At 47.6% G+C, this 14,777-nt stretch overlaps 1 protein-coding gene across 2 annotated transcripts in view; it reads left to right on the top strand.

Annotated features, from left to right (window-relative positions):
* Positions 1 to 1,054: 1,054 nt before the first annotated feature.
* The window catches only part of STX2 (syntaxin 2), a 273,207-nt gene continuing 259,484 nt past the window's right edge, over positions 1,055 to 14,777 (top strand). For both annotated transcript variants that reach the window (XM_063964647.1, XM_063964646.1), the window contains exon 1: positions 1,055 to 1,256. In XM_063964647.1, coding sequence (XP_063820717.1) covers positions 1,227 to 1,256 — 30 coding nt within the window. In that variant the 5' untranslated portion in view covers positions 1,055 to 1,226. The remainder of the gene's footprint in view (positions 1,257 to 14,777) is intronic.

The raw sequence follows: 14,777 nt of genomic DNA, 5'->3' as shown, positions 1-14,777 counted from the left end.
CACTCCTAGATGGGCCCAGTGTTTGTGTCGCTTAGCTTAGTCATACAGCCACCTCGGTGCAATCTTTTGGCCTAAAAACAATACTGTGAGGTGTTCAGTGTTCAGAATAGACTGGAAATGAGTGGAAATGAATGTTATTGAGGTTAATAATACAGTAGGATCACAATTACCCCCAAATACTGTGATTTTAGCTGTTTTTATTAAAAATCATTCAGATCCAAATCCAAAACACAAAAGGGTGATTTTGGCAATACCAATCCAGATCCAAAACACGAGGATGGAACCAGAACCAAAACACAAAACGTGCCAGCCGCACATCTCTAATATAAACATACATGGTATGGTGTATGTATATATGTGCTGGCTGCCTTACCAGCAGCCACTGGACATATTGGGGGTCATTCCGAGTTGATCGCTCGCTAGCAACTTTTTGCTGTGCTGCGATTAGATAGTCGCCGTCTACGGGGGAGTGTATTTTCACTTTGCAAGTGTGCGAACGCTTTTGCAGCCGATGGCACAATTTTTTTTTTGTAGTTTCTGAGTAGCTCTGGAATAACTCAGCCGCTGCGTTCACTTCTTTTTGGTCCCAAAATTGATGTCAGACACCCGCCCTGCAAACGCTTGGACACGTCTGCGTTTTTCCAAACACTCGCAGAAAACAGTCAGTTGACACCCACAAACAGCTCTCTTCCTGTCAATCACCTTGCGATCGGCTGTGCGAATGGATTCTTTGTTAGATCCATCGCCCAGCATCGATCCTCTTTGTACCCGTACGACGCGCCTGCGCATTACGGTGCATATGCATGCGCAGTTTTGCCAATATTTAACCTGATCGCAGCGCTGCAAAAAGTTGGTAGCAAGTGATCAACTCGGAATGACACCCATTGTACACAAAGGAACAACCCCATTAAGAGCATCAGCCGCTTTCATTCACCATGTGAACTGCTGCTGCTGCTGGGGAGTACCGAGACATACAGTTCACACACAGCCGCCGGAATATTTGCATAACCACGCCCACATGTTTTCTCTGGCGCAGCTCTCGGCCCAGCGAATAAGGAGGGACCGGCTGCTAGAGCGCATGCGCGGTGGATCTTCTCCCCTCCTGCCGCTACTCCCAACAGCGGTGGTTGCTGTGGTACCGGGCGGAGGGCAGGAGGCGGTGATCCTCCCCACAGACACCGGGAAGTACACTCCCTGGCTCAGGGGAGTTAGCAACACGTACCGGCATGAGGGACCGCCTGACCGAGCTGTCAGCGGTAAGTGTGTCACAGGAGCCGCTTTGTAGTTGCGGAGTAACGGTTTTGCCGAGGTGTACAGCCGCCGCCGGGTCCGTGCCCCGCTCACTTGTCCTCCTTTCCCTTCTCGTAGTACAGCCTGCACCGATGCTCCCTGCACTGCCTTGTGTCTAAATGTATATGTGTGTAATTGTATAGAGTTTTATGTTTTGGCATGTGCACGAACTTAAGTGCCGCATCTGTTCCAGATGTACCCCACTGATATCTGAACACACACACACACACACACACACACACACACACACACACACACACTCTCTCTCTCTCTCTCTCTCTCTCTCTCTCTCTCTCTCTCTCTGTGTGTCTCTGTCTCTCTGTCTCTGTCTCTCTGTGTAATGTGTCACACAGGGGTAATAGGACCATTGAGCATCCAGTGTGTGTGCAGACATGTCCTGTAGTGTCCCCAGGCTCTTCCTCTAGGAAGTTTACATGCATCAGATGTAATTGCTATTTATGCCATTATTGTGTCATTATTTCCATGTTCACTTTTATAGCTGAGAACTGAATGTATAGTTACAGTACAGAGACTTATAACTCAGTATGCATCCAGGAGTCCATGTGCTCCGAACCTAGTATACTCTAACCCTGGGGTGCCTTGGGATACTTGCAGAGGTGCCCTGGGTTGGTTGTCCAGGACCAATTCAAATTATTTATGGTCAATTTAATAGGCAAAACCAGTGCAGGTGGCTGCCAATATACAATATGTGGACAAACCGAAGCAAATATTCTCCCTCACCACACGATAGAACCTATGGATGACAAAATGTAATATTTCTTTGTAAATTTCTTAATAAGACTTTTGGCCTAGAGGTGCCATGAAAAAAATTGTGAAGCTCTGGGACACTGTGATTCAAAAACATTTGAGAACCACTGCATTAACCTAATATACGTAAGCTTAGTTCTGTAAAACACCCATTCTCTGGGAGTAATCACAAATACTGTATTCAATACCCCCCCCCCCCCCCCTTCCCTGTCAGTCAATGACAGTCTGATGTCAGCCTGCAGGATCTGTTCGTGCACACGCAAAATGGGTTCTGCGCATAGTACAGAAAATCGGTACTTTGTGCCAATGGGCTCATTCACCTGAATGACTTCCCCCGCAACGGTCCCTCCATTTCTAACAGGAGCCACGACCCACATGGTCTTCTAGAAGAGATGCAATGCTGTCAGATTTACCAACCTCCGGAATGTAAAGCATTTCCGACCTCGATCCCCGCAAAAGTAACAGGAAGATGCTTGTTCTGGATCCCTCTCCAGCAATGGCGTCACGCAAGCATGGTTAGTGGACCGTGCATTCACAGGATTCCCGCAGCCACACTGAGCACATTGCGGGGACCCTGTCTCTGTGACCTTTACTTCATACGTCTGCCCAGTGTATTTGCATGCTGAAATGAGATTCTGAGCGCTAATATCATGCCCAGTATGCATTGAGTATGATATTATTAATTAATAGACCACTCTATATGGTCAAAGGTTTAGTGTACACTTTATCTGTGCCTGTGGATGATGGGCTACTAATGCGGTCCATGAATTTGAATAATATTTATATATTTGTTTGTTTGGCAACACTCTCCAGCATGATGGAACGTGTGATAAATAAATGCTTATTGAATATCAAACAAGCATATGTTTGCTTTCATATTCTGTTCATTTATTTATTTGATTGTAGAATGCTTATAATCATTTTCTGGAACTATAAATTGGTTTCCTGCAGAGCGATTTTATTTTTCGTCCACATTTACTGTGTTTATGACCTATTATCGTCCTAGTGGTTATTGCTGTGCAAAATAATAACAGCACAGACTTGTATCTCCAGCAGTGCTTGTCTTTACCCAGAGCCACACATGAATAATTGGTGCTGCAAGCCATGTATATCATCTAGTAATTACGCTGTATGTGGTTGCTATGATGATGTGTTTTTGGCTGAACAAGATTAGTGTCTTGAGTAGAAGAAAAAAGAAAGTGTGCTGGAAGTTTAAAGAGTTCTGTATCTGACTGCAAGTCAGAGGACAGAGCTTTGTTTCTCAGTTCCCTGTGTGGGGGGAGGGAGAGTAGTAATCGATCACATTTCACTACTAGACATATCCTGTAGGATTCCTCTCAGCGAGGCGCTGGCCTCTGCACAGAGATGATGCACAGCTGCGTACTCTGCTTCTCTATTCAGATGTTGGGAAACGGTATAGAAAGTGGCGGACAAAGTAGGTGCAAACTATTTCTGTGTAATGCCACTTCTATATTTGTCTGATATGAGCATAATGTACATAGGCAATAAGTCTGTTCTTTATAATAAATATATATTTTTTTATATATTTATCAGTTGTTATATTATAATGCTTATGAGCTTATCCTGCTTTGTTACTCCTTTGCAGCAAGTTTTTAGATCATAATGACAATTTCTCATACGTCCTAGAGGATGCTGGGGACACCATTAGAACCATGATGGGATCCGCATCATCCGCATAGATGGGATCCGCAGGAGACATGGGCACTTTAAGATTTTCAAAAGTGGTGTGCACTGGCTCCTCCCTCTATGCCCCTCCTCCAGACTCCAGTTTTAGAATTGTGCCCAGTGAGACTGGACGCACTACAGGGGAGCTCTACTGAGTTTCTCTGAAAAAGACTTATGTTAGGTTTTTTTATGTTCAGGGAGGCTGCTGGCAACAGTCTCCCTGCTTTGTGGGACTTAGGGTAGAGAAGTATGACCAACTTCCAGTGAGTTCAATGGCTCTGATTCTGGCTACAGGACACCATTAGCTCCTGAGGGTGCTGATCGCTGGGTACGCCTAGATGCTCACTCCCACAGCCGTCCGTCACCCCCTTACAGAGCCAGAAGTCAGAAGACAGGTGAGTAGCAGAAGAAAAGAAGACTTCAGTGACGACATTTCTGAGGTACCGCGCAGCGAACGGACGCTGCGCGCCAGGCTCCCCCACACACACAGCACTACAGGGTGCGGGGAGGGGGAGGGGGGGTGCGCGCCCTGGGCAGCTTGTAAAAACCTCATTTCCACTGGCAAGAGGGGACATTAGTGCCAAGGCACTGTCCTAACCCCCGCCAGTATAATTATTTATTAAAATAAGCGGGACAGAAGCGCGCCATTACGGGGGCGGAGCTTCTTCCTCACAGCTCACTCTGCGCCATTTCCTCTACACAAGCTGCAGAGACGCTGGTCCTTCCTCACACTGCTGACAAGTATCGGGGTGCAAAATGGGGGGGGGGGGGGCACAGGATAATTTGGTGCAATATACTTGATATTAAAAGCGCTACAGGTCTGGGGCATTTTTATTAGTCGCTTCAGACCCATTGATTTGGCGCTGGGTTGTGAGCTGGCAAATTCCCTCTGTGTCTCTGACAGACTTTACTGTGGGTCTGTCCCCTATTGGCCCGGTGTGTCTGTGGGTGTTTGGGACACGTGTGTCGACATGTCTGAGGCTGAGTGCTCTTCCCAGAAGGAGGCTGTTTTAGAGACGCACAAGGCTGTGGGGGTGGCCCTGTCGGCACCGCCGACTCCTGATTGGGTAAATGTTTTGAATGCTAATGTGGCTCGTATTAAGAGATTAGACAAGTCCGAGTCTCAGACCCAGGCATGGAAGAAATCTGTGGAGGATATGTTATTACAAGTCCAGGTCCCCTCGTAGTCACAGAAACGTACGTTTGCCCAGTTGGCAGACACTGATACTGACACGGACACTGATTCCAGTGTCGACTATAGCGATTCCAGATTAGATCCAAAATTGGGAAAGAGCATTCAGTACATGATTGTGGCGGTTAAAGAGGTATTACATATCACTGAGGACCTTGCTGTTCCTGATAAAAGGGTCTGTATGTATAAGGAAAAGAAATCTGAGATAACGTTTCCTCCCTCTCATGAACTGAACACTCTATTTGAAAAAGTCTGGGAAAGTCTTGACAGAAAGTTTCAGATTCCCAAAAGGATTCCGGTGGCTTATCCGTTTCCCTCTGGGGATAGGGAAAAGTGGGAGTCACCCCCCATTGTAGACAAGGCCCTATCGCGTTTGTCTAAAAAGGTGGCTTTTCCGTCACCTGGCACGGCAGCCCTTAAAGACCCTGCAGATCGTAAGCAGGAAAATACGTTAAAATCCATTTATACGACCACTGGTACGCTACTCAGACCGGTCATTGCATCTGCGGGGGTGAGTAGTGCTATCGAAAAGTGGGCAGATAACTTGTCATCTGATATAGATACCCTAGATAGGGATTGCATCCTTTTGACGCTGGGTTATATCAAGGACGCTGCAGCTTATCTAAAGGAAACTGCGAGAGATATTGGCCTTTTGGGATCAAAGGCCAATGCCATGGCAGTCTCAGCTAGACGAGCATTGTGGATTCATCAATGGAATGCTGATGCTGACTCCAAGAAAAATATGGAATCTCTACCATATAAAGGTGGTGTCTTGTTTGGTGACGGCCTCGCTGATTTGGTATCTACGGCTACCGCGGGTAAGTCATCATTTTTACCTTATGTGCCTTCACAACAAAAGAAAACACACCACTATCAAATGCAGTCCTTTCGGCCCAATAAATACAAGAAAGGGCGATGTTCTTCCTTCCTTGCTACTAGAGGAAGGGGAAAGGGTAAAAGATCACCAGCCGTGGCGGGTTCACAGGAGCAGAAGTCCTCCCCGACTTCTTCCAAATCCAGCGCATGACACTGGGGCTCCTGTGCGGGAGTCCGCACCGGTGGGGGCACGTCTCAAACTCTTCAGTCAGTTCTGGGTTCGTTTGGACCTGGACCCATGGGTTTTACAAATAGTATCCCAAGGGTACAAACTGGAGTTTCAAGACGTTTCCCCTCACCGATTTTTAAAATCAGCCTTACCAGCTTCTCTTCCGGACAGGGAGGTAGTTTGCGACGCAATACAAAAGTTGTGTCAAAATCAGGTCATCGTCAAGATTCCCCAGTCACAACAGGGAGAAGGCTTTTATTCAAGCCTGTTTGTGGTCCCGAAGCCGGATGGCTCGGTCAGACCAATCCTAAAACCTGAAATCCCTAAATTTCTACCTGAAAAAATTCAAATTCAAGATGGAGTCTCTCCGAGCGGTGATCTCCAGTCTGGAGGAAGGGGATTTTATGGTGTCAGAGGACATAAAGTATGCCTACTTACATGTTCCCATTTATCCTGCGCATCAGGCTTACCTGAGGTTTGCAATTCAAGATTGTCATTACCAATTTCAGACGTTGCTGTTTGGTCTGTCCACGGCTCCAAGGATTTTCACCAAAGTGATGGCGGAAATGATGGTTCTCCTTTGCAAACAAGGAGTCACGATTATCCCGTACTTGGACGATCTCCTGATAAAAGCGAGATCCAGGGACCAGTTGGTGAGAAACATTGCACTGTCCCTGACAGTTCTTCAACAACATGGTTGGCTCCTAAACTTGCCAAAATCACAGTTGATTCCGGCGACGCGGTTGTCGTTTTTAGGATTGATACTGGACACAGAACTACAGAGTTTTTCTTCCAGTGGAAAAGGTTCAGGAACTTCAGACTCTGGTCAAACAAATTCTGAAACCAGCAAGAGTGTCAATCCATCAAGGCACTCTGTTGCTGGGGAAGATGGTTGCGGCCTACGAGGCCATTCAGTTTGGCAGATTCCATGCCAGAATGTTTCAGTGGGACCTATTGGACAAGTGGTCCGGATACCACCTGCACATGCACCGGAGGATAATCCTGTCTTCCAAGACAAGAATATCACTCCTGTGGTGGCTACACAATTTTCACCTCCTACAGGGGCGCAGTTTCGGGATCCAGGACTGGATCCTAGTAACCACGGATGCAATTCTCTGAGGATGGGGAGCAGTCACGCAGGGGGAAAACTTCCAAGGAAGATGGTCAAGCCAGGAAACTTGTCTCCACATAAACGTTCTGGAGTTAAGGGCCATTTACAACGGCCTTATGCAGACGGAACATCTTCGTCGCAATCTGCCCGTACTGATCCAGTTGGACAATGTTACAGCAGTAGCGTACATAAACTGCCAGGGCAGAACAAAAAGCAGAGCGGCAATGGCAGAAGTCACAAAGGTTCTCCGCTGGGCGGAAAAGCATACAAGCGCACTGTCAGCGATCTTCATTCCAGGAGTGGACAACTGGGAAGCAGACACTATCTCCATCCAGGAGAGTGGAGCCTCCATCAGGAGGTCTTCACAGAAGTGACAAGTCATTGGGGAATTCCTCAAATAGACATGATGGCGTCTCTTCTCAACAAGAAGCTTCAGAGATATTGTTCCAGGTCGAGGGACCCTCCAGCAATAGCAGTGGATGCACTGGTGACACCATGGGTGTTTCCGTCGGTGTATGTATTCCCTCCGCTGCCTCTCATTCCAAAAGTTCTAAAGATCATAAGAAGAACAAAGGTTCAAGCGATCCTCATTGTCCCCGACTGGCCAAGGAGGGCTTGGTATCCAGATCTTCAGGAATTACTCATAGGAGATCCCTGGCCTCTTCCTCTACGCGAGGACCTGTTACAACAGGGGCCGTGCGTTTACCACGACTTACCGCGGCTTCGTTTGACGGCATGGCGGTTGAACGCCAAATCCTAGCCAGAAAAGGTATTCCCAGTGAAGTCATTCCCACACTTCTTCAGGCCAGGAAGGGAGTAACGTCTAGACTTTACCACCACATTTGGAAAAAATATGTGTCTTGGTGTGAATCCAAGAAGGCTCCTGCGGATGAGTTTCAGCTAGGACGTTTTCTCCATTTTCTACAAGCAGGTGTGGAGGCGGGCCTAAAGTTGGGCTCAAATAAGGTGCAGATTTCAACCTTATCGGTTTTCATTCAAACACAATTGGCCTCCCTTCCAGAAGTTCAGACTTTCGTGACAGGTGTGTTGCACACCCAACCTCCATTTGTGCCCCCAGTGGCACCATGGGATCTTAACGTGGTGTTGCAGTCACTTCAATCACATTGGTTTGAACCTTTACAGAAGGTGGAGTTGAAGTTTCTCACTTGGAAAGTGGTCTTCCTGTTGGCTTTGGCATCTGCAAGGCGGGTGTCTGAGTTAGCGCCCTTGTCTCACAAGAGTCCTTATTTAATCTTTCCTGAAGATAGAGCAGAGTTGAGGACTCGTCAGCATTTTCTGCCGAAGGTGGTTTTCATCTTTCCACATGAACCAGCCTATTGTGGTGCCAGTGGCTACTGACTCTTTCGTTGAGTCAAAGTCTCTGGATGTGGTCAGAGCTCTTAAAATCTATGTCGCCAGAACGGCTCAGGTTAGGAAAACCGAGGCTCTGTTTGTCCTGTATGCTCCCAACAAGATTGGGTGTCCTGCTTCCAAACAGACCATTGCACGCTGGATCTGTAACACGATTCAGCATGCTCATTCCACGTCTGGATTGCCGTTGCCGAAATCGGTGAAGGTCCATTCTACTAGAAAGGTGGGCTCGTCCTGGGCGGCTGCCCGGGGGGTCTCGGCATTGCAACTTTGCCGTGCTGCTACTTGGTCGGGTTCAAACACTTTTGCAAAGTTTTACAAGTTTGACACCCTGGCCGATGACGACCTCAAGTTTGGTCAATCGGTGCTACAGAGTCATCCGCACTCTCCCGCCCGTTCTAGAGCTTTGGTATAACCCCATGGTTCTAATGTTGTCCCCAGCATCCTCTAGGACATATGAGAAAATAGGATTTTAATACCTACCGGTAAATCCTTTTCTCTTAGTCCGTAGAGGATGCTGGGCGCCCGTCCCAGTGCGTACTGTATCTGCAGTAATTAGTGGTGGTAACACACAGGTTGTGTTACATTTATTGTCAGCCTGTTGCTGAAATTGTTAATGCCGTTGGCTTGTGTTCTGTTGAATGCCATGTTGTGCAGCATGCTTGAGGTGTGTGCTGGTATGAATCTCACCTTAGTTTAACAATAAATCCTTTCCTCGAAATATGTCCGTCTCCCTGGGCACAGTTCCTATAACTGGAGGAGGGGCATAGAGGGAGGAGCCAGTGCACACCCCTTTTGAAAGTCTTAAAGTGCCCATGTCTCCTTAGGTCCCCGTCTATACCCCATGGTTCTAATGGTGTCCCCAGCATCCTCTACGGACTAAGAGAAAAGGATTTACCGATAGGTATTAAAATCCTATTATACGGGCTATGTAATATGGTGTGTGTGTGTGTGTGTGTGTGTGTGTGTGTGTGTGTGTGTGTCTGTGTGTAATAAATTAAATGCAATTATAGTTTGACATACTTGCTTTGCAATAATGTTGTTGTTTTTTTTTTTTTGTATTGATTTATACACAAGAATAGAGCTACAATCATGGTGTCCTAGTAATCTAATAAAGTAACCTAGTAATGATTGCAGCTTTTACATGTTTGTCAGATGTCATAAAAACCATGTTTAAAATACTTAGGTGGGTCTCTGTAATGTGCTGATTAATACTCCGCTCCAGGCGTAGCCTACCTGAGGTATTCCACCTGCTGTGGACCTACACATTCCAGCATACCTAACACAATCTAACAGCAAAACTGTAGCAGGACATGTTGGGATGTGTAATTCCACTGCAGCTGGAGTGTTGCATGACTCCTACACCTGTTCTGCTTCATAAAAGGACTGCAGTGGAAAGTCCACACAGCACTGAACAGTGTATTTCTCATACGTCCTAGAGGATGCTGGGGTCACACTAGAACCATGGGGTATAGACTGGATCCGCATGAGACATGGGCACTTTAAGACTTTGAAAGGGTGTGAACTGGCTCCTCCCTCTATGCCCCGTCTCCAGACTCCAGTTTTAGAATTGTGCCCAGGCAGACTTGATGCACTCTAGGGGAGCTCTACTGAGTTTCTCTGAAAAGACTTATGTTAGGTTTTTTATTTTCAGGGAGGACTGCTGGCAACAGTCTCCCTGCTTCGTGGGACTTAGGGGATAGAAGTATGACCAACTTCTGGTGAGTTCAATGGCTCTGCTTCTGGCTGACAGGACACCATTAGCTCCTGAGGGTGATGATCGCTGGGCGCTCCTGGATACTCACTCCCGCAGCCTGCCGTCACCCCCTTACAGAGCCAGACGTCAGACGACAGGTGAGTAGCAGAAGATCAGAAGACTTCTCCAGTGATGGCATTCTGAGGTACAGCGTAGCGTGCGGAATGCTGCGCGCCATGCTCCCACACATACACCGGCACTGCAGGGTGCAAGGGGGGGCTGCCGCCCTGGGCAGCATAAATCCTCGTTAAAAGTTAACTGGCAGGAGGGGACATTAGTGCCTGGGCACTGTCCTAACCCCCGCCAGTATAATTATTTGTTTAATTTGAGCGGGACAGAAGCATGCCATTACGGGGGCGGAGCTTCTTCCTCACTGCCCAGCGCCATTTCCTCTCCACAATGCTGCAGAGACGCTGGTCCTTCCTTACACTGCTGACAAGTATCAGGGTGCAAAACGGGGGGGCGCAGTACATATTGGTGCAGTATTTGGACATTAAAAAGCGCTACAGGTCTGAGGCATTTTTTTTGTGTTTTCAGAGTTGTTAGTTGGGCGCTGGGTTGTGAGCTGGCAAATCTTCTCTGTGTCTCTCTGACAGACTTTACTGTGGGTCTGTCCCCTATAAGCCCGGTGTGTCTGTGGGTGTTTGGTACACGTGTGTCGACATGTCTGAGGCTGAGTGCTCTTCCCAGGATGAGGCTGTATTAGGGACACAGACTGTGGGGGTGACCCTGTCGGCACCGCCGACTCCTGATTGGGTGAATGTCTTGAATGCGAATATGGCTCTTATCAGAAAGAGATTAGATAAGTCTGAGTCTCAGACCCAGGCGTGGAAAAAAAATCTGTGGAGGGTATGTTATTGCTGGTCCAGGATCCCTCGGGGTCGCAAAAACGTTCTTTTGCCCAGTTGATGCACACTGATACCGACACGGACTCTGATTCCAGTGTCGACTATAGTGATTCCAGATTAGATCCAAAATTGGCAAAGAGCATTCAGTACATGATTGTGGCTATTAAAGATGTATTACATATCACTGAGGACCCTGCTGTTCCTGATAAACGGGTCTGTATGTATAAAGAAAAGAAACCGGAGGTGACGTTTCCTCCCTCTCATGAACTGAACGCTCTATTTGAAAATGTCTGGGAAAGCCCTGACAGAAAGTTTCAAATCCCCAAAAGGATTCCGGTTGCTTAGGTCCTTAGGTTTCCCACTGAGGACAGGAAAAAGTGGGAGTCACCCCCCATTTTGGACAAGGCCCTGTCACGTTTTTCTAAAAAGGTGTCTCTCCCAGCACCGGGCACGCCGGCCCTTAAGGACCCAGCAGATCGTAAGCAAGAAACCACGTTAAAATCCATTTATGCGACCACGGGTACGCTGCTCAGACCTGCCATTGCATCTGCATGGGTGAGTAGTGCTATCGAAAAGTGGGCAGATAATTTGTCATCTGATATAGATACACTGAATAGGGATAGCATCCTCTTGACGCTGGGTTATATCAAGGACGCTGCAGCATACCTAAAGGAAGCTGCGAGAGATATTGGCCTTTTGGGATCAAAAGCCAATGCCATGGCGGTCTCGGCTAGGCGAGCATTGTGGATTCACCAATGGAATGCTGATGCAGACTCCAAGAAAAATATGGAGTCTCTTCCATATAAAGGTGGTGTCTTGTTTGGGGATGGCCTCGATGATTTGGTATCTACGGCTACCGCGGGTAAGTCATCTTTTTTACCTTATGTTCCTCAGCAACAAAAGAAAACGCACCACTATCAATTGCAGTCCTTTCGGCCCAATAAATACAGAAGAGGGCGAAGCTCTTCCTTCCTTGCTAGTAGAGGGAGGGGAAGAGGTAAAGGATCAACAACCTTGTTGAGTTCGCGGGAGCAGAAGTCTTCCCCTGCTTCTGCCAAATCCACCGCATGACGCTGGGGCTCTCTTGCGGGAGTCCGCACCGGTGGGGGCACGTCTAAAACTCTTCAGTCAGTTCTGGATTCGTTCAGGCCTAGACCCGTGGGTTTTACAAATAGTGTCCCAAGGGTACAAACTGGAGGTTCAAGACGTTCCCCCTCGCTGATTTTTCAAATCGGCCTTACCGGTTTCTCCTCCGGACAGGGAGGTAGTAAGCGAACAAAACAAAAGTTATGTCAGAATCAAGTCATTATCCTGGTTCCCCCGTCACAACGGGGAGAAGGCTTTTATTCAAGCCTTTTCTTGATCGCGAAGCCGGACGGCTCGGTCAGGCCAATCCTAAACCTGAAATCCCTAAATTTCTACCTGAAGTTCAAATTCAAAATGGAATCTCTCAGGGCAGTAATCTCCAGTCTGGAGGAAGGAGATTTCATGGTTTCGGTGGACATAAAGGATGCCTACTTACATGTTCCCATTTATCCTCCGCATCAGGCTTTCCTGAGATTTGCGATTCAAGATTGTCATTACCAATTTCAGACGTTGCCATTTGGTCTATCCACGGCTCCGAGGATTTTCACCAAAGTGATGGCAGAAATGATGGCTCTCCTTCGCAAACAAGGAGTCACTATTATCCCGTACTTGGATGATCTCCTGATAAAGGGCAGATCCAGGGACCAGTTGGTGCGAAACTTTGCACTCTCCCTGACAGTTCTTCAACAACATGGTTGGCTCCTAAACTTGCCAAAGTCACAGTTGCTTCCAACAATGCGATTGTCATTTTTGGGAATGATACTGGACACAGAACTTCAGAGAGTTTTTCTTCCAGTGGAAAAGGCTCTGGAGATCCAGAGTCTGGTCAAACAAGTTCTGAAACCAGCAAGAGTGTCAATCCATCAATGCATTCGGTTGCTGGGGAAGATGGTTACAGCCTACGAGACCATTCAGTTTGTCAGGTTCCATGCCAGAGTGTTCCAGTGGGACCTGTGGGACAAGTGGTCCGGGTCCCACCTACACATGCACCGGAGGATAATCCTGTCTTCCAAGACCAGGATCTCACTCCTGTGGTGGCTGCACAGCTCTCACCTCCTAGAGGGGCGCAGTTTCGGGATCCAGGACTGGATCCTAGTAACCATGGATGCAAGCCTCCGAGGCTGGGGTGCAGACACACTGGGAAAAAACTTCCAAGAAAGATGATCAAGTCAGGAAACTTGTCTCCACATAAACGTTCTGGAGTTAAGGGCCATTTGCAACGGCATTCTGCAAGCGGAACATCATCTTCGAGATCTGCCCGTACTGATCCAGTCGGACAATGTAACAGCAGTAGTGTACATAAACCGCCAGGGCGGAACGAAAAGCAGAGCGGCGATGGCAGAAGCCACAAGGATTCTCCGGTGGGCAGGAAAGCATACAAGCGCTCTGTCAGTGGTCTTCATTCCAGGCGTGGACAACTGGGAAGCAGACTTCCTCAGCAGACACGATCTCCATCCAGGAGAGTGGGGCCTCCACCAAGAAGTCTTCGCAGAGGTGACAAGTCATTGGGGAGTTCCTCAAGTAGACATGATGGCATTTCATCTCGACAAGAAGCTTCAGAGATATTGTTCCAGGTCAAGGGACCCTCAAGCAATAGCAGTGGATGCACTGGTGACACCATGGGTGTTTCAGTCGGTGTATGTATTCCCTCCACTTCCTCTCATTCCAAAAGTTCTAAAGATCATAAGAAGAACAAAGATTCAGGCGATCCTCATTGTCCAGGCTGGCCAAGGAGGGCTTGGTATCCAGATCTTCAGGAATTACTCATAGGAGATCCCTGGCCTCTTCCTCTGCGCGAGGACCTGTAAGTCCTGCGTGTATCAGGACTTACCGTGTCTACATTTGACGGCATGGTGGTTGAGCGCCAAATCCTAGCCCGTAAGGGTATTCCCAGTGAAGTCATTCCCACACTTATTCAGGCCAGAAAAGTGGTAACATCTAAACATTACCACCATATTTGGAGAAAATATGTTTCTTGGTGTGAATCCAAGAAGGCTCCTACGGAAGAATTTCAGCTAGGACGTTTTCTCCATTTTCTACAAGCAGGTGTGGATGCAGGCCTAAAATTGGGCTCAATTAAGGTACAGATTTCAGCATTATCGGTTTTCTTTCAGAAACAATTGGCCTCCCTTCCAAAAGTTCAGACTTTCGTGAAAGGCATGTTGCACATCTAACGTCCATTTGTGCCTCCAGTGGCACCATGGGATCTTAATGTGGCGTTGCAGTTCCTTCAATCACATTGGTTTGAACCTTTACAGAAGGTGGAGTTAAAGTTCCTCACTTGGAAAGTGGTCATCCTGTTGGCCTTGGCATCTGCAAGGCGGGTGTCTGAGTTAGCAACCTTGTCTCACAAGAGCCCTTATTTGATCTTCCATGAAGATAGAGCTGAATTGAGGACACGTCAGCAATTTTTTACCGACGGTGGTTTCCTCTTTCCACATGAACCAACCTATTGTGGTGCCTGTGGCTACTGACGCCTTCGCTGAGTCAAAGTCTCTGGATGTGGTCAGAGCTTTGAAGATTTATGTCGCCAGAACGGCTCAGATCAGGAGAACAGAGGCTCTGTTTGTCCTGTATGCTCCCAACAAGATTGGGTGTCCTGCTTCCAAGCAGACCATTGCACG

The sequence above is a fragment of the Pseudophryne corroboree genome, chromosome 1, assembly GCF_028390025.1.
Source record: "Pseudophryne corroboree isolate aPseCor3 chromosome 1, aPseCor3.hap2, whole genome shotgun sequence".
Lineage (NCBI taxonomy): Eukaryota > Metazoa > Chordata > Amphibia > Anura > Myobatrachidae > Pseudophryne > Pseudophryne corroboree.
Note: the sequence above shows the minus strand (reverse complement) of the source record. Positions and strands in the feature narration are given on the sequence as shown.